Source organism: Gopherus flavomarginatus, chromosome 4 (assembly GCF_025201925.1).
Source record: "Gopherus flavomarginatus isolate rGopFla2 chromosome 4, rGopFla2.mat.asm, whole genome shotgun sequence".
NCBI classification, from domain to species: domain Eukaryota; kingdom Metazoa; phylum Chordata; order Testudines; family Testudinidae; genus Gopherus; species Gopherus flavomarginatus.
This window is the reverse complement of record NC_066620.1, coordinates 115981909-116000172: the sequence shown is the minus strand read 5'-3', so window position 1 is coordinate 116000172 and position 18264 is coordinate 115981909. Positions and strand designations below refer to the sequence as shown.

Below are 18264 nucleotides of genomic sequence, written 5' to 3'. Positions count from 1 at the left end.
CTTGAGTAACTTGTGCATTTTTAACATAGAGTGAAAAATATTGTTCCACAATCAGGCGTGAAAGTAACTTAAAGGACTTACTGATACGCTGGAGTCCTGAGCGAGGGCGTGGCCTCAACCAGAAAAGATGGTGCCTTTAAAGATTTAAAGGCTCTGGAGCTCTGGCTGTGGCTGGGAGCCTCAGGGCCTTCAAATCACCCTGCAGCTACCAACTGCAGAGGCGGCTGGGAGCCTCGGGGCTTGGGGCGAATTAAAGGACCCAGGGCTCCGGCCACCACGGAGCTCCAGGCCCTTTAAATCACTGTGGGAGCCTGACTGCTGGAGCTCCAGCAGGGATTTAAAGGGCCCTGGGCTCCCGGCAGTGGCTGGTGCTCCGGGCCCTTTAAATCCCTGCTCGAGCCCAGCAGCTGGAGCTCTGGCGGTAATTTAAAGGGCCCAGGGCTCCCTGCAGCGGCCGGAGCACCGGGCCCTTTAAATCCCCACCCGAGCCCGGCTGCCAGAGCCCCAGCAGCACTTTAAAGGGCCCAGGGCTCCCTGCAGTGGCTGGAGCACTGGGCCCTTTAAATCACCACTATGGAAGCCGGTCCAGTCTGGCACAGTGTACTGGCTCTTGCCAGTACACTGTACCGTACCATACTAGCTTACTTTCACCTCTGTCCACAATTTCAAATATCCAGAAGTACAGATCCTTAATAAACATTTTTATACTTAATTAAATTGTACATATTTAGTCCACTAAAACATCATTGCGTTTTGTGTATATTTTTCCTCATCCCATATGAATTTCTGTCAAGACATTTTTTTTCACAAGTACAAAATTCAGTAACTATTATTTACATTCTAGTAAAGAAGGCAGAGACCTATAATTTGCCCTATGGGAGACCTAGAGTTCTACAGAAGCAAAACGCCTACTGCCTTCTTCACCATCATCAGTATGTGAGTGGATACAGTCACAGCATCTGGATGCCACTGTGGAGTGCATACACTGTCAACAAAACTGTATGTTATCAAATGTACTTACCATTCATAATGGAATGACTCACTGTTCTGAAAATGTAGAGCATTCATTAGGAAAAGGGGGGAGGGATAGCTCAGTGGTTTAACCCTGCGAAACCCAGCACTGTGAGTTCAATCTCTGAGGGGGCCACTTAGGGATCTGGGGCAAAATCAGTACTTGGTTCTGCTTGTGAAGGCAGGGGACTGGACTCAATGACCATTTAGGGTCCCTTCCAGGTCAATGAGATAGGTATATCTCCATATATTTAAAATTGGTTATGAACTAGGGGACGTTATATGACTCTTCCAGACAATTTCTTTCTCGCAATGTAATATTTTTTCTTATGAGAACAAAACAGGTTGAGTTTACTTGGAGTCTGGTAATGGAAAGATGGAATTTTATTTAGCTTCCCCAAAGCATTATACTTCCAGTTTAGTGCTTGGTTTCAAATGGTGGCAGGGGGTTTAAGCAACGTATTTGTAATGCTTTTTAAACACACCTAAATTGTCTAAAGCTAGCATGTCTTGAAAAACAACCTGTAAAATAATCAAAACTAATTGTACCTTGAATACCCTAAAAATTATTTTAAAATGTGGAAATGGCCACTTGATAGGAGCACAAAAGATGCAAAGATCAAAGCACAAGAGTTAAGTTGGTTCAACTAAACCTGGTTTTGTAAAATAGATAAATAGTCAGGATAGGAAAGCAAAGGCGCAGAATTTGCCTTATAGTCTGTGAGGGCATTTACAGACCCAACACAGAGACTAATGGTCTGTCTGTACTGTAATTAATGTCAGCCCATGCCAGCTGACTCGAGCTAAGGTGCTCTTTAATTGCAGTGTAGACATTTGGGCTGAGGCTACAACCCAAACTCTGGGACGCTCTCATCTCACAGTGTCCTAGAGTCCAGGCTGCAGCCCAAGCTTGAATGTCTACACTGCAGTTAAAAAGCCTCTTAGCCCAAGCCTTGTGAGCCGACATGAGCCAGCTGACATGAGCCAGCCATGGGTGTCAAAACTGCAGGGAATGAAGAAGCAGTACTGGGCAAAGTGAGCCCTTCCCTGCCCCTCAGCAGCTGTGACGCATACTCCAAATGAAGAATCTGCTCAAAAGGGGACTCTGTCAGTCTGGGATTGTGCGGGGGGGAAGAAAATGAAGGAGAAGTAGTTGGCTTGCAGTGTTTGGAGGCAAAGTGACCCACAGGAAGGGGTCTGGACTGTGGCCGAGACCCAACTGGGAGGGTAGGGAACTGACTCTTTTCCCCTTTCTTTCTCCCTGCTGAGAGAAAATAACTGAGCACTAGGAAGAGGGCTGAGAAATGCTTATCTGACTGACTGAACTGCTGAGACTGATTGGGAACTCCATGTTGAGGGGCGCCCATGCACCAAATTGAAGAGAGAACGGGGATGTAGGAAGTGGCTCAAGGGAAGCTGGTCACTTTCATCAGAAAGAGGTGACCAAGACTATACTTGGGCCAGGTCCTGGGTTCCCCTACCTTCTCCCCTCCCCGCATGCCAGGACTGGGGCGGGGGTGAACGGACCATTGAGCCATGGCTTGCCCACTAGGCCTGCTGGCCATTGAGTGAAAACTACTGCACAGTCCCACAGGGCAAAGGAGGGGAATGGAATATGGAACAATGAGAGAAAATAATAATAAATGAGAAAATAAACACAACTAAAACCAAAAGATAAGTGCTCTCTCTTGGCCATTCAGTGGCAGTCGTGCACAAGGGCTCCAATTTGCCTAAGAATCCCTGAGAAAAAAGTCAAACTAATGATTTCCAGGAATGGGTCTTTGTAAGTTTTCTTAAGCTTATTATTAGCTTTCTCTGCCAAGAAAGCTTTCCATAACTATACAAACCTACTGAATAGTTTGTACTAATGCAGTTTCTGTTGCAAATATGTTCCATGCATTTACAATTCCTAAGCAGCGTGATTGATAAATGATATAATTATAACTGGAGATGGGTGAACCTTGTAGAGTTCATGCTTCCATGAATCTCTTGAACCAATTGTTTGGAGGTTCACCAGGTTGGCAAAGCTAGTGTGAGTTTACACACTTTTCCCTCTATAATTTAACATGCTTTTTTCCCACAGGAAATAATTTTACAATTGATTTTTCCAGCTAAAGGGAAGTCTGTGCTTTGTTTATATAGCGTGATATAAGTATGTGTTTCCTCTTTGTACCAGTGCCAATTTTGGAGGAAGTTCTTTTCCAAAAAACCCCAAACATTTTCAAAGAAAGCATTTTAAACATGTGTTATTGAAAACCCCATTTTCTGTGGTATAAGCAGTTTTGATGGAATTTTTTTTGACCAGCCTTAATTCTAAGGTAATGCAGCTGTGGGTGTTTCTCATAGAAGTTCAGGCTGCATCATGGTTGAACACTGACTAAAAAGGCACTGAGGTGTCTGGAATGGACTATAACAACCAAAAATCAGTAGCACAGATTCTGTCTTCCTCCTTTAATTACGTTAAAGACAATAACATGGAGAAAAGTTACAAATGTAAGGGTCAGATTGCATACTGGCTTATTTTCTAAACCTACATGGTTAATTGCAGTTGTGTTTTGCTAACTAAATATAATATAACTTTTCCAAAGAAATAGGAGTTTCTAAGATGAGAAAACAGGCCAAAAGCCTTGTTATTTCTACCAATAGATGAGTGCTAGGTGGCTACAATAACTGTCTCTGCTTGTATGCTTTGGGCACAATATCATGGAGATGCCAAGGCTCCTGGAGATGGTTTTCCTCTAACCGAGCAGTACATCCTGCGGTTACCTATAAGCTGGAGAAACAATGCTGAGTGGTTAGCAGCGCCTCTAGGTTGGTGTGTTTCTGACTGCTAGACAGATACAGAGAGACTCAAACAGGACAACAAAATGAAGCAGGCTGAGGCTTTGCTGACTGTCTCCTAGGGATTCCCTCAGGTGGCTGGTTAATCAGGATCAGTGCAAAGGGGCAAGTGCAGGGCCAAAAATCTGGCTCAAAAAGTTCTTATATGTAATTTTTTTTGTGTTTGATTAGCAATGTTATGAATGAACAATTCTTTTTGAGTGAATATTAATAAGCTGTCACAAATATTTATATTATTATAATTACAGACAGTATATCAGTAACAGCAGCTGGCTTTTCTGTTACCTGTGACTCTGATTCAGAGGAAAATCTAAGATTTAAACTATTGGTCCTTGGAATGCATTTCTGAGGTAACATACTCATCTCCTCAAGAGGAAGGAATTGGTTGCATCAATCCACCCACCTCTCCTATCCAATCAGCATGTAACAGCTGGAATGCTAATTCTGTTGTGGGGTAGAATTCAAAGCTACCACACCCTTTGTAATATTTTGTTGGTTGTGAGTTGAATTTGCACACTGGAACACTATAATTTTATTTGCCTTTCTGAGTTTGCTGTAGTTCCTCTGGGTATGACTCTAGACTATGTTTGTAGCTAAAGAAAGTAACGTGCAAGGATTTTTTGTTTAGTATAAAAATATTGTAAATTAGATTAACTTTTGAATCTTATCCTTAAAGAATCTAATCTTTACTGCACTGGGATGCAAACAGATTTGAGACTTGTTTGGTATTTTATGATTTATGAAAAAAAGGCCTTGGTACTTTGGGTTTATGGGATCTTTGTTTTTTGTGGTTTAAGTATTTTTTCTGCTGGTATTACCCCAAAAAAACTCTCCTGGAAGTGGCTGAAAATTGACATGACAGACCGCAACAGCTGCGGAATACTATATTTAGTTTGTCATGTAATGAAAATAGATTATGCATCTGGAAACATTAATTACTGGGTTGTTTAAAAAAATCTTATTCTTGTAACATAAACTGGAGAATGGGTTGTGTAATTTTACCTAGGGAGTAGTTTTCTAAAGTCATTGTAACTGGTTTTTTCTTCACAGGTCACCATGGTTCACCATGTCACCTGAGATAGAGGAAATGAGAGAGGATACAGCTGTAGATCTAGTGATGCAAGTCTTCTTCTGAGTCTAACCTGTTGTAACAGATTGTCTGTCCGTGTAGTTTATGAAGAAAGAGATTTCTTAAAGAGGCTATCATGACAGCATTGCTTAAGGGACCACTTCTTGATACGTACATTCTGCCTAACTATTGACCAATAGCAAATCTCCCATTTTTTTGGGATGGGGAAGCCATTGAGTAGGTTGTAGCTGAGCAACTGTGATGGTTTCTGAAGTCTTCCAATTTCTTTGACCATAGTCATTTGTGTATGGGACAGAGACTGCATTGATTGGATTAGCTGGGACTCTCCTAGCAAAGGGTGAAAGTATCACTGATTATTACAGACTTGTCAACAGCTTTTGATACTGCTGATCGTGAAGTTTTGTTGATTTGGTTGCGGAGCCTAGCAAGACTGTTACAGAGCTGAGTGGTTCCTCTCTTATCTTTCTGAGAGAACACAGAGGTTATTTGTGGGTACTTATTTCTCCAACTTGAGAGTTCTCTCCTGCAAGGTACAATGGGAATCTATATTATCACCCTTCCCACTCAACATGTAGATGAGGTGACTGGGAGAGTTAGTGAAGATATATGGTCTGTGATATATTCAATATGCAGATGACAGCTTGCTCTACATCTCTATTCTTTTGATTTGGCTGGAGCAGTAGAATAAATAATCCACTATCTATATAAATTTGAGACTTGGATGAGAATTACTGTGTATCTGAAGAGGAGTGAAATAATGTTGGTGGCTTAGGACAAGCTGCCAGAACAGTTGGTGGGATTTATATTGGTTCATCTGATTGGGAGAGTTTGAATGCCATTTGTAGCCCAGATGCATGACTTAGGTGTTGTATTAGATCTTGGGCTGTTCCTGGATGCTCAAGGAGCAGCCATAGTTATGAGCACACTCTCGTCTGTGCTTGGTGAAAAAAATGACATTTTCTCTCCAAGATGGTCCATTCCACATTTATTCATGTGTTTTGTCAACTTGTGATTAGATTCCTGTAAAAAGCTTCACACAGAGCTATGCTTAGAGATCATTCAGAAACTGAAGCTATTAATAATGTTGATATTAATCAATTGACATTGATAATATTTATATTGATCAATATTGATAAATGCAAAGTAATGCACACTGGAAAACTTAATCCCAACCATGCATATAAAATGATGGGCCTAAATTAGCCGTTACCACTTAAGAAAGAGATCTAGGAGTCATTGTGGATAGTTCTCTGAAAACATCCATTCAATGTGCAGTGGCAGTCAAAAAGGCTAAAGAATGCTGGGAATCATTTGGAAAGTGATAGATAATAACACAGAAAATATCATATTGCCTCTATTTAAATTCATGGTACACCCACATCTTGAATATTGTGTGCAGGAACTGGTTGCCTCATCTCAAAAAAAATTATTGGGACTGGAAAAGGTACAGAAAAGGGCAACAAAATGATTAGGTATATAGAGCGGCTTAATAAGATTAATAAGACTTGGACTTTTCAGCCTGGGAAAGAGATGACTAAGGGGGAATAAGACAGAGGTCTATAAAATCATGGCTGGTGTGGAGAAAGTGAATAAGGAAGTGTTATTTACTCCTCATAACACAAGAACTAGGGGGTCACCAAATGAAATTAACAGGCAGCAGATTTAAAACAAACAAAAGGAAGTATTTTTTCACAGTCAACCTGTGGAACTCTTTGCCAGAGGATGTTGTGAAGACCAAGAGTATAACAGGGTTCAAAAAAGAATTAGGTAAGTTCATGGATGATAGGCCTATCAATGGCTATTAGCCAGGATGGGCAGGGATGGTGTCCCTAGCCTCTGTTTGCCAGAAGCTGAGAATGTCAGACAGAGGATAGATCACTTAATAATTACCTGTTCTATTCATTCCCTCTGAATAACCTGGCATTGGCCACCTTCAGAAGACAGGATACTGGGCTAGATGGACCATTGGTCTGACCCAATATTGCCATTCTGATGTTCTTATAAAATGTTTCCACATGCTTGTTAAGTGGAGTTTCACACTGGAAACAATTCCACCTTTACACCAGGCACTGCACTTCTCTAATAAGTTTCCAGATGAAATTGGAAGGTATTGATGTTAATCTACCAAGCCTTAAATAGTTTTGGGCCTGATTTCCTGAGAGATCATTTCTCTCCTTATGATGTACTGTCCCAGTTAACGAACGTGCTTCAGCTGGAGTTCCTTGCAACATGCAGGAGAGCACTGCTGAGGTGGGTGGGGAGGAAAGATGTTCTCTGTAGATTTTCTTGACTTTGGATCACAGTTTCCCCTTGAGTCTGCCAGAGCCTGGATTTGTTAACTTTCTGTATGTGCTGCAAACTCCATATTACCCCCCAGGTTTTTTGAGAAGGTGCAGGTGGAGGGCTATAGTGATTTAGATTAGAATCCTCATTGTGTCACTTATCTGGCAATTGGATCTATTAACATGCAGGTTTGCACCCATGTGGATCCCTGTTGACTTCAGCAGGACACCCTCTGGGGCTAGGTGTTCAAATTAATGGATCTCAGTGCAGGATTGTGGCTTATATTTGCTGATGGATATTTTTTTATCCTTTTACATTATATTGCTTCAATGTAATGCACACAGGGCGGCTCCAGGCCCCAGCACGCCAAGTGCGTGCTTGGGGCGGCAAGCCGCGGGAGGCGCTCTGCCGGCGCCGCGAGGGCAGCAGGCAGGCTGCCCTTGGCGGCTTGCCTGCGGAGGGTTCGCTGGTCCTGCAGCTTCGGCAGACCCTCCACAGGCAACCCGCCAAATGCAGCCTACCTGCCATGCTTGGGGTGGCAAAATGCCTAGAGCCGCCCCTGAATGCACACCTAGAACATAGGATGGACACATACAGAGATTTTCACACTTCTAAACAAAGTGCAAAGAAGAGGCACAAGCACGATTTCCCCGACTGCAGTTCACCTTTAACAAATCAAAAGTGATGTTGCACTGCATTTGTCATCTTCATAGCTAATAAAGGTTTATAAAGCTTAGGCTGCTTCCTAGATTATTAAAATAAAAATAAAAACCATATCAAAAAACCTTAACATATAGTGTTAAAAATAAAACAGGCGAAATCTCATTAGCTATGAAAGATGGATATAATTAATTATATCCTCATATCAAATAAAATATTTTTCTTATCAAAACTGAGAAGAAATGAAATGGAAGTAAGAGCTGCTGCTGAAAAATAAAATACAGTTGTGCAGATAAAGTACAATTCTGGTCTTGCTGTGGGTGCAATCTTGCCAGTTGTAAATACCGAAATTAGAGTTGAAATGTTGTGGGTCAGTTCTTCAGCTGATGTGAGTTAACATTGCTTCATTGAAGTGGAAGGAGTTTACTGATTTATTGCTGCTGAGAATCTAACCCATAAAGGTTCTTGGTGTCAATGCTTATCCCATCTGGATACAGCTAAAATAACATCAGCCAGTATGTGATTCTCACATGTTAATTGCCCTGCAGTAGGAAGTGAAATTATTTTTAGAGAGCTGAATGGGCCAAAAATGTCACCTTTTTGGGCTAAGATACTTCCTTAGACTTGCTACTACAATTTTACACCATGCTAAATGCTTTCCCTAATTGGATTACCGAAAAACAGAAGGACCAAGGAAAAACACTCTATAGAAAACATAATTTTCCATTACTTGCATTGAGCTGATTCATTATGAAAATAGGAAAAGATTAAATGAAAACCATTCTAGGAAGTCACAAACCATACAGTGCATAAGGTTAACCACAACTGTGGGTGTAACACTATTTCCCCATTTTTTCCTTTTAGCAGGCAGACGCATCTTCGCTTCCTTCCACTGTTCCAGACTGTCTGCGGGCTGATGTTAGAATCCCTGCTACTCAAAGCCAAAACTGCTCTGACTACCAGCTAGACCTGAACATCACCCACGGGTTCCTGTATCCTCCCAGTCAGTAGGATTCTTTTTATAGCTAGTGTTTAGAAAGTCTTAATCAGCTGGATGTGGGTTTGTGTTTAAAGCATATCTACAACACCAAAGCAACCTACTTGGTAACGTGTGCTGTGCAAAAAATAAATAAATTAATTAATTTTTAAAAAATAGAGGTTTCCAGTGGCTGTGCATTGACCAAAAGCAGCAGAATTACTATTATAAAGTCAATACATTTTGCAGCAGCCACCCACAGAGCCACTCTAATCCTACCCAAATATTTTCAGTTCAGAAGATTTAGGTTTACTTTCAAAATGGAAGACATGCTGGCTGTGATGAAAACTGACCAGAGTGACAAAGACCAGAGTGGAGTCAAGAATCTGGCCCATGTGGTGTCACTCCATGTAAATTTTGTTTTTTTTAATGTTAGTTTTGATGTATTGGAAGAGTTAGCTTCGCAACAGTCAAACAGTTGTTGTCAGCCCATAGTCCTTTTTTACCCATCACAAAGGTACCACACAGTTTGGTACATCTGAACAGTCTTTTCCTGGGGGACCTGCTTCTCAGTGGAAAAAATGTATGTTCTAGAATAGTTAATTGAAGTATAAATAGATCAAGTCAATGCATGTATTTTTTTAAATATATAGGTTGCTAAAATCTGAATAGGCAGTAAACTAAATCCTGGGGAATAGATGTGGCATACTTTGTACTAATGGTTCCTCCATGCCATTCCTCAGAGATTACATTTTTCTCCAACATTTGCAGGAGGGAGACCTTTTATTGGGGTGTAAGGGATATTTTTGTTGTCTATCCCAGGGTAATATTTTCCAGTATTAGAGAACAAGCCCCTAATCCTGTTCAAACAATCCTGTGTGTTTGTATATATAATTATGTATTATTTATGTATGTATATTTATATAGTTCACATATTAATGTGAGATTTTAATTACCTGCAATAATTTGCCTTCTGTCTGCAGGGATACATAAATTGCACATTGAGAAACATCTTCCTATATCAGATGAAAGAGAAAGGAAGAGAAACATCTTCCTGTATCAGATCAGTCATTAATGCATGTTTCATTCTTTTTCATAGATTTCAATGCAACTGGTCCAGAACAATATGATGCCTTACTTACCAGCAATATTGTCCCCATGTATGAAGAATTCAAAAGTACGTTCTCAAAAGGTTCTACTGGACGTTTTCCTGCAGTTTATTAAATGATAATTAACTAAAGAAAATTAAGAAAAAATTAAAAGATTTTAAAAATTCTTTTCTTAGCTGATCATATTCAGTATATCCAGATCTAGTACAATTGCACTAAAAACTGTTGTTGTTTTTTTAAATCGCCACAGAAGATTTTAAAACCCATCCACTGTATTCATTTCCTTTACTCTTTTCTCTGGACAATCCTACTTAAAACTGCCTCTTGCTAATTGGAATATATTAATGTTAGAATTCCTTACTACTAGACTTTGGGGAGATTCTTTGCCCCTCCCTCTCTTTGAACCACTCAGGTGGTGCTGAGGAAGTAGAGACTGCCTGCAAAGCCATTGCTGGGGATTCTCCTGGTGCGGGGAAATCTCTAGTAGGTGTACAGATGGAATAGCTGGCTCCTCTTTTATCTTCTCTTAACCCCATGCAGGAGAAGTAGACAGGCTGGAATTAGTAACCAGCTCTTTGACACTGCCCCTGCTTCACCACACAGTATCTCAGCGAATCAGAAAATCTGGATCTTTATTTGGAAAACTGCATATCAGGCAGATGTACTTGTGTACAACTATAATGAACCCTGTTATGCCCATCCATCTATCCTTGCTTCCAGTTTTCAGTAACCATGAGCTATGACTTGTCTACAGATGCATGTTTTGTCTAACAGTCCAGTGCTGGTTTTCTAAGACAAAGGAGAAATATAGAAAATGCTACAGCAAGTAATAGAAAAAAGAAAGAAAATAAAAATGACTGGACTGTTTTTCACAGTTCATTCATATCCCATTCGCTCATACCACATAAAACAAAGAAACCCAGAACAGCAAAGTGATCTGAATCCTGAAGGGAAAATAAATAACTAGCGACAGAACACCCTGTCACAAGAAATATAAAACTCACTGGACAGTTACTGCAGACTATAGATTACAGGTATATCAGTAAGAGGTAAACAGAAAAAAGTGTATTTTTAGCCACACTGTCTATAACTGTGCACCTATAATCACTAGTTTACATTGTACAGATAAATTTTAATTACACTGCTCTACAGCCAAAATGCTTCTGAAATAAATGTAGTCCAACTTTACTAATTCTGGGTCACTGAGAACGAAAATGATGCTTAAAATTGTTGATTGGCTCTAGTTTTCAAGATATGCTATTGGGTCAGTATATACGACCCTTGACTTGGGAATGGCGGAGGATAAGTGAGTTATAAAGGGAAGGGATCTCAATTTAAACTAGAAATGACTAAAATACATCTTTGACTGGATCTATGAATAAATCTATGACTGGGTTTGGACAGTACTTGCTTTTTAGGCAAAACAATGAATGCTGCAATCTGAAGCTGGTATTGCGTCATACATGATATGAATTGCATCATGTTATTCCTAGAAGTCATGGATGATGCAATCATAACGAAGCTTACATCACTCTGCTGAACAAATTGCCCTATATCAGCTCTAGAAATCATACAGTGTCGTGCTCTCTTATTTGTCAGTGTTTGATTTTGCAAAGGGACACATTTCTGTTTAGCCAAAGTGAGCAGAGATGCTTCGTACTTGTGTGAACAGTGCAGATAACTTCTGCTATGTTTGTGGTGAAGTGACATTTGCATCACAGAAGTGCAGTCTAACCACTATGGTTAAGAAAGCCTATCACCTTTCTTTTGGCTGCAAAATTGGAGATCAGGACAAGAGGTGGGCCCCACACATATGCTGCAACACTTGTGCGACAAATCTTCACCAGTGGTTGAACAGGAAAAAGAAATCTATGCCTTCTGCAATGCCAATGATTTGGAGAGAGCCAACAGATCATGCCAGCAATTGTTCCTTCTGCATGGTGCCTCCAGTTGGGAAAGGTGTGTCAAAGAAGAAAAAGTGGACTGTGCATTATCCAAACATTCCATCAGCTATACGCCCAGTACCCCACGGAGGAGGACTGCCGGTTCCTGATGCACCAGAATCATTCTCACTTGAGTCAGACGAGGAAGAGGAAGAGGAGGAAACTTCTGGTCCTGAACCATCAATGTCACAGGACCCACATTTTCTCCCATCCTCCTCCTCTGAACCACATCTCATAACACAAGGTGAACTGAATGACCTTGTCAGGGATTTGGAACTACCCAAGAGTAAGGCAGAGCTGTTGGGCTCCAGACTGTAGCAGTGGAATCTCCCGGCAGGCTATCAGGGCAAATGGAGCCCATCAATGCTTGCAGACTATTGCTGGACAGTGACAAGAGATGCTCCATTTAATGAATACAAGAGACAAGCCAAGAAGCGCTGAGTAGACACTGAAAAGGACTAAACTATGTACATAATAGTTTTTTGCCTTTTGTTTCATAATCAATTTTATTTATATAACCCTTTTGCTGATTTTTAAAGTGTTACATAAACAGGACAGGTGAAATATTATCATGTAAAGCAACCATAAACACATGAAAAGACCTAGGTTTACAATTTATGATTAAAATTCTACTATCTATACAATATACATAGACATAAAATGTAAAAACTTAAATATCTTAGAAACAGTAGCCAATCAGTTGTTTTAATTGTCATATTTGAATTCAGCACATCAAAATACCTAATAAATGGCACATTTTGTCTCTGAAGCAGACGACTTCTCAAAAATTGTAGACCAGTGTTACATAAGTAAAATAAGTTAAATGGCCCACTGGTATTTGAAATGTGTTCAGTTGACTCAGACTAGTTCCTGTGAACAAATATCCATATCCCCAAAATCACCATCTCAGCTGGCACCAGTTGGCACCTTTGTCAGTAGTCTCAGCAGAGATGCCAAGAACTGATAGACATTGAAAATGAACTGTCCTCTCTGTTCAAGAGTTGTTCTTTACAAATTCAGGTTGAGCCATATCGCTGGACTGTGTGGAGAAACTTGCAATGGCATAGCCTTTACTACACCTCTTTCATAGGTCAACAGAGTACATTGGTTGTGTCAGTACAACAGTTTCCCTCTAAATTTGCTTAAAAAGTGAAATATTTTAAAAATTATAAAATATAGAAGAAGTTGTGGCAGTTTAGCCTGGAAAAATGTGCTATATTTTCATTCTTTGCCTATGGCAAAATTGAAAAAAATTCACAAGCTCATTAATGTATTAGAGGTAGAGCATTTTGGAACTGGTATTAATTATGTTCAACTATCATTTTAATGACAGAGATATGGAACTATTTCCATGATGTGCTGCTTCTAAAGTATGCTGCAGAGAGGAATGGACTGAATGTGATCAGTGGACCAGTGTTTGATTACAATTATGATGGCCATTTTGATGCTCTTCATGAAATTACACAGTAAGTACAAAAAGGTAACTGAGAGAAGGATCAAACTCTGGCTTATTTCACATATATTTGCTGTTATGTTTTCCATATTCCAACCATATTTCATTCAATTCAAGCCATATTCTTTCAGTCTGAACGACTTCTGTTATAGGTTAAGAGAAACAAGAAAGATCAAAAATAAAGTATCCATGAGAGGAGCACAGAGTGTATCCTCTCCATATAATGCTTACTCACAAAATGACAGAATCCTTGAGAACTTAAAATTTGCAATACAGAGAAAATAGTCATAACAATTACATACCTACAGACAAACACTACGCATTCATATCAGATAAACAGTGTACTAACCACATGCTGTTGCAGATGCATATGATGTAATATGGCAACCCTGATCTGAGGCCTCTGCAACACTGGAACTTAAAAATGGCCATACTGAGTCAAACCAACCACCCATCAAGCTCAGTATCTCTGACAATGCCCAATGTGAGATGCTTCAGAGAGAATGAACAGAATAGGGAAATTCTGAGCGATTCATCCCTATCATCTAGCCCTAGCTTCCAGCAGTTGGATGTTTAGGACATCCAGAACATGGGGTTGGATCCCTGACCTTCTTGGCTAATAGCTTGTGGAACTGATGTAATTGAAGATGCTGTATTCAAGGCTAAACTTAATACCACATCTATCAAGGATGTTTTGGGAATAGTGAAATCAGTTCTGCTGTGATGCAGGAGGGTGGACTAGATGACAGGCTGGGGATTCCTTCTAACTAATATGCTGTAATGCCCAGACAACCACATAACACTGTCTACAATTTTTCACAAACATGTTTAATTCTGCACGTTTAGTCATACTATGTATAAAGTGCCTGTCAATGGGAAGTGAGGGTGTACAGCACATCCAGGAGTCACTCAGCACTTCAAAGGGTTAGGCCCTACGTAGGGATGATTTTCATCCTGGTTTGGGGAAACTTTAATTTGTGAATCCTAAATTGATTTAGCTTTCTACAGCAGGTTACCAGGTGTCATTTTCTTCATGGCACTTCAGGTTAGGCACTGTCAACTCTCCCTGCCACACTAAGTTTCACTTTAATTTTTGCAAATTAAACTTAATTTTATTTTCAATTGTTAACAGAATGAAAAGCAAATATGGGGCTCGATCCTGCAAGGTGCAGTGCATTTTGATATTGAGCCAGTGAAGCACTTAAGCACATGCTTAACTTTAAGCATGTGAGTAGTCCATTTGATGTCAGTGGGACAATCACAAACTTAAAATGCTTTTAGAGCTATTTGCCTTGCTAGAGTAGTGCTTTATACAGATATTCAGTCACACTAGAGATATATTTATATAAAAGGCTGTTTTCAATTTATTTTTAAAAAGGTGAAATTCTGCACTGATGTGTATATATACAAATACAGTCCCACTGACTTCAGTGCTTGTACAGTATATTATCTTTTATGCTGGGGTGGACAAACTACAGCTCAGGAGCTGAATCCAGCCCTTCAGACATTTTAATCCAGCCCTCGAGCACCTGCCAGGGAGCGAGGCCCAGGGCTTGCCCCGCTCTGGTGCTCCATACAGGGAATGGGGTTGGGGGCTTACCCCGCTCCATACATGGCTCCACGTGGCTCCCCTCTGGCTCCTATGTGTAGGGGCAGCCAGGGGGCTCTGAATGCTGAATGCTGCCCCAGACCCAAGCGCCACCCCTGCAGCTCCTATTGGCGAGGAACTGCAGCCACTGGGAGCTGCAGGGGCGACATCTGCGGATGGGGCAGTGTGCAGAGCCTCCTGGCCACGCTGCTGCATAGGAGCTTGAGGAGGGACATGTTGCTGCTTCTGCTTCCGGGAGCTGCTTGAGGTAAGCGCCGCCAGGACCTTGCACCCCAAACCCCTCCCGCACCCCAACCCCTCATCCCCAACCCCACTCCAGAGCCCTCCCCAGCCGAGCCTTCACCCCCATGCACCGTAACCCCCTACCCCAGCCCAGAGCCCCCTCCCACACCCTGAACTCCTCATTTCTGGTCTCACTCCAAAGCCAGCACCCCCACATGGAGGCCTCACCTCCTCCCACACCCCAATCCCCAATTTCATTAGCATTCCTGGCCCACCATATGATTTCCATACCCAGATGTGGCCCTTGGGCCAAAAAGTTTGCCCACTCCTGTTTTATGCCCTTGATGATCAAACTTACCCCTTAATTAACGTTCTTTTATAGACATATAAACAACACACAAATCCCTGTCCCAACCCACTACTTTGTGGTGCTGACCAGCTGTAAGAACCAGTCTAATACACCACTGAACTGTGTGGGCTCTTTGGACGTTTCATCTTTTATCATTCCTCATCGACCTGACAACAGTGAAAGCTGTGCTGTAAGTATGGTTTTGTGCATGTCTCTGCACCTGGTGTGTGCATGACCTGTGATTCCTACAGAATTGTTTCTGGGGGAAGTCTTTAGATTCTGGTGTATTTAACTCAGTCATTCTTGATTTAAACAAAAAACAGTCATGAGTGAAGGCTGGAACTAGTGGCAGCTTGTGAGGGGCTTGTTCGTGTTGTCGGGTGAGTGGTAGCAGCTGTAAAGATTACTGGGCGGGTGAGAAGCTGGGGCAGCAGGGTGTGGATCAGGTGAGGCAGACTGAAGAGAGTGAGACAGCTAAGTAGAGAAGTAGCTAGTCAGCCATGCAGGAAGAAAGGAAGGATCTTGTGGGCTTGATGAACTCAGAGCAGTTATCATTCAGCAGTTGGCAGTGGGGAGTATGTAGCAGGGCTGGGAAGAGCTGCAGATTAGACATGACATAGATCAGCTCTCTCTCTGTGTGCAGGGTGGGATCACTGCAGCTTTTTGAAGAATAAAACTTGTTTTTAGACCATTTTAATGGTGTAACAGCATTAGCAGGGTTACTCCCTTCTGCATAGCTATGGAAAATATTATTCCTTATTTGTCTTGGGCTGACATCAGATAGTGTACTTTTACATCAATGCTTCTTTTGAGATTGAAATTAATAACCAGTAGCCTTGATGTTTAGTGATACACTTACAGTACATAGTAAATAGGAGATGATAATGGAAAAATAAGTTACCATCCTTTTATGAAAAAAACTCTAGAGTAGTAGTACAAACATCATAGTGTTTTGGACCATTGCTCTTTATATTTTAGTTTTCTTTTATTTGGGGAGGGGCAGTACTTAATGTAGACAGTAGATAAGACTATACTGATTTGTAAGTGCAAGTGGAAATGCAATTCCACTATATTTTGTAGTTAAAGGGCCATTGAAACGTCAAGAAACCATTTATCAGCAGCATTTACTTCTCTGTCACTTCTGTTTGCATACAATTCTCTCCCAAAAGATGGCTCTAGTACTGGAGTTATAGTATACATTCGTTTCCCTATTCAGCCAAAATAATCAATTAAGTGGAGTGTAACTAATTGGAAACAGCAATATCTGTTCAGTAGAGTAAATTGATATCAAGAAAGAGAGAAAACATCCACTTGATCCAATTCAAACCAGGCACCCAAATGCTAGACTACAGAGATGCCCAGGAAGAGAGTGGAAAGAGCTTTTTCAAGTGAAGGCCCTTATGCCATACAAGGCTATTCTGTTGTTTGGTAACATGTGAAGGAATAACCAGTGGTTTGAACTGTGCTCATTTTGCTTTGGCAGGATGGGCAACCAGAGTCCCAGTGGGTTGAAGAAAGAGTTCAGGCTCATGCAGCACGTGTTCGAGATGTGGAACTTGTAACTGGGCTTGACTTTTACCAGGACAGAGATCAGCCTCTCTCTGAAATTTTACAGCTAAAGACGTTTTTGCCGACATTTGAGACTATCATTAACTAAGCATGTGTCAGTAACTTGGACAAATAAATCCAAAGTAAATCAATGTTTCCTGCAAAGAAAAACCTACTACTGCTTTTCAATTGATCAAGAAAACAAACTTGTAATATAAGAAACATAATTTTATTTGCTTTTTCTCAAATTTTCAGTATTTTGCCATTTATTCAGTATGGGATTGAAGGGGTAGTTTTAAATTGACTGCCAGGTAATTTTATTTTAAAAATTACAAAAAATATTTAGTCTACAGAAACAAGAGCTGGTAGGCCAGCTCCTACTAGTGGTTTTTTTTATTGCCAACTCAGGGATGTGGTTCTTTTACATACCTTACAGGACACCGTGATCAAGACCAAGCAAAACAATCATAGTTATTAACCAGGGCTATGGTTTTTTATTAAAGAAAGGAAAAGAAAACATTAAACAACACAAATGATCAACTGTTTACCTCCATTACAATTTCTTCTTCTGTATGTCTCTCTGGGGAGAGCTTTTAATGGAGATTACACTCCAGAGCGTGAATCATCTCCGGGGGGCACTTATCTCTTTGGTCTTAACTTACCATTTCGTCAAATTATTATGAATTCATTTTAGTATCTTACTAGATACTTAAAACTGGTCATGTATTGGCAAAAGAATTTAAGGGAAGTGAAGCTTGTCTAGTATTTATTAATAATAATCTAAACTACTTACTTTGCCTAACTATAAACTCTTTTAACTAGGTCCTATGAAACTGAAGGTAGTTAAATTAGTTACTTAGAAGAAGCCATTTAAGGAGCTGTCTGAAAACAGGCCAATTATGGATATTAAGAAACTTAAATCCACATACATCCCACTATTTTTCTGTTTAGCCCCTGTCTCCTCTCCAGGAATACCTGGTCTAACCACCTGATGATTAACTGGAGAAGCTGATAGCTTTTTAAGGCTATGTTGACACTGTGCACGTTATAATGGCGCAGCAGTGCCGCTACGCTTGTAAAGTAAGCAGTGTAGCTGCTCTTTGTTGCTGGGAGGGCTCTTTCTCTCAGTGACAAAATAAAACCACCCCCAAACAAATGGCAGTAACTTCG

At 40.7% G+C, this 18264-nt stretch overlaps 1 protein-coding gene across 4 annotated transcripts in view; it reads left to right on the top strand.

The window, feature by feature from the left end:
* The window catches only part of LOC127049124 (ectonucleotide pyrophosphatase/phosphodiesterase family member 3-like), a 93078-nt gene extending 75718 nt beyond the window's left edge, over window positions 1–17360 (top strand). For 2 of the 4 annotated variants that reach the window (XM_050949539.1, XM_050949538.1), the window contains 6 exons: window positions 845–999; window positions 8750–8888; window positions 9961–10038; window positions 13247–13379; window positions 15580–15736; window positions 17030–17360. In XM_050949539.1, the coding sequence (XP_050805496.1) occupies window positions 845–999; window positions 8750–8888; window positions 9961–10038; window positions 13247–13379; window positions 15580–15736; window positions 17030–17203 (836 nt within the window). In that variant the 3' untranslated portion in view covers window positions 17204–17360. Of the gene's footprint in view, window positions 1–844; window positions 1000–8749; window positions 8889–9960; window positions 10039–13246; window positions 13394–15579; window positions 15737–17029 lie in introns of those variants that run through there. The other 2 variants (XM_050949540.1, XM_050949541.1) reach the window with 2 other exon arrangements.
* The last annotated feature ends 904 nt before the right edge of the window (window positions 17361–18264 follow it).